The sequence below is a fragment of the Trichechus manatus genome, unplaced genomic scaffold (assembly GCF_000243295.1).
Source record: "Trichechus manatus latirostris isolate Lorelei unplaced genomic scaffold, TriManLat1.0 scaffold00294, whole genome shotgun sequence".
Classification (NCBI taxonomy): Eukaryota; Metazoa; Chordata; class Mammalia; order Sirenia; family Trichechidae; genus Trichechus; species Trichechus manatus.
Window position 1 is genome coordinate 1,133,557 of NW_004444230.1, and position 1,063 is coordinate 1,134,619.

At 63.2% G+C, this 1,063-nt stretch overlaps 1 protein-coding gene across 1 annotated transcript in view; it reads left to right on the plus strand.

Moving 5' to 3' along the window:
• Window positions 1–655: 655 nt before the first annotated feature.
• The window catches only part of HAP1 (huntingtin associated protein 1), a 7,748-nt gene continuing 7,340 nt past the window's right edge, over window positions 656–1,063 (plus strand). Inside the window, 1 exon segment of the mRNA XM_023725216.1 lies at window positions 656–1,063. This exon segment is cut by the window's right edge and continues 4 nt beyond it. Within this exon segment, the coding sequence (XP_023580984.1) occupies window positions 656–1,063 (408 nt within the window).

Consider the following 1,063-nt stretch of genomic DNA (forward strand, 5'->3'; position numbering starts at 1 on the left):
TTGGAGACAGACACTGATCACTACAGGGGTCAGAGGAGTCTTCACGGGAAGGGGACGTTAAAGCTGGGTCTCTCGGAAGAACAGGTGTTTGCCAAGTTGACAAGAGGCGGGAAAAGGGAAGTAGGAGGCAAAGCACGAGGAAAGGCAATACGACGCGCCAAGCTGGGCAAGGAGGTGAAAGCCGTCCTGGAGTTTGGATTTCTCTCAGTCAGATCACCTCAGACCATATTTAAAAAGTTGGGTTGGCTGGTGGGTGGGTGGAAAGACATCAGGGAAGGCAACCGAAAATCCCCACGGTGGGAGTGTATTTCGAACCCCTACTAGCGACCCGCGCGAGTCGGTGTCCCGGAGTTCCCGGGAAGCAGCGGCAGCTTTGGGTGGAACCATTCTCCAGAGGTGGAGAGGGGGGAGATATCCTTTTCTCCGAACCCAAGTCCACAGAACCAGCTGGAACCCCCATTCGACTCTTCTTCGTGCCATTTGCTTGTTTCTTCCGTCTGTTCTGGCACAATCGTCCCCTCCGCGCGCCCCTCTGTCCCTCGCATTACTGGTTGCTCTTCAGTCGTCCCCTCCCAGCGCGTGGTACGGCCCGGCGGCCGCCCCGCCAGACATAGTTTATAAAGGCCGGGCTGCAGCAGCCGATTGCGGACTCAAGATGCGTCCGCACGAGACGGAGCAGGCCTTCGCTGGGGACGGCCCCGGCTCCGCGGATCCAGCCGCAGGCACTCCCGCACCCCCGCCCGCAGCCAGCCCAGCTCCTGAGCCCTCAGCTAAGACCACCCCCGCCCCCGCGCAGCCACCCGGGGCTGGACCCGCAGCCGGCGCAGCCCCCGAGTCCCGACCGGGGTCAGGACCCCCAGCCGGTGATTGCCCGGCCTCCGAGGCAGGAGCCCCGCGCGCGTCCTCATTCTCGGCCGTCCAGGGGGATGTCCAGTCTGTGCTCGGCCACTCGAACGCGCCCTGGACCCGCTTAATATTCCAAGGGCCCTTTGGTGCCCCGGCTGCCGGCATGGGGACTGACAAGGCGGCGGGCATCTGGAAGACGCCGGCTGCCTATATCGGC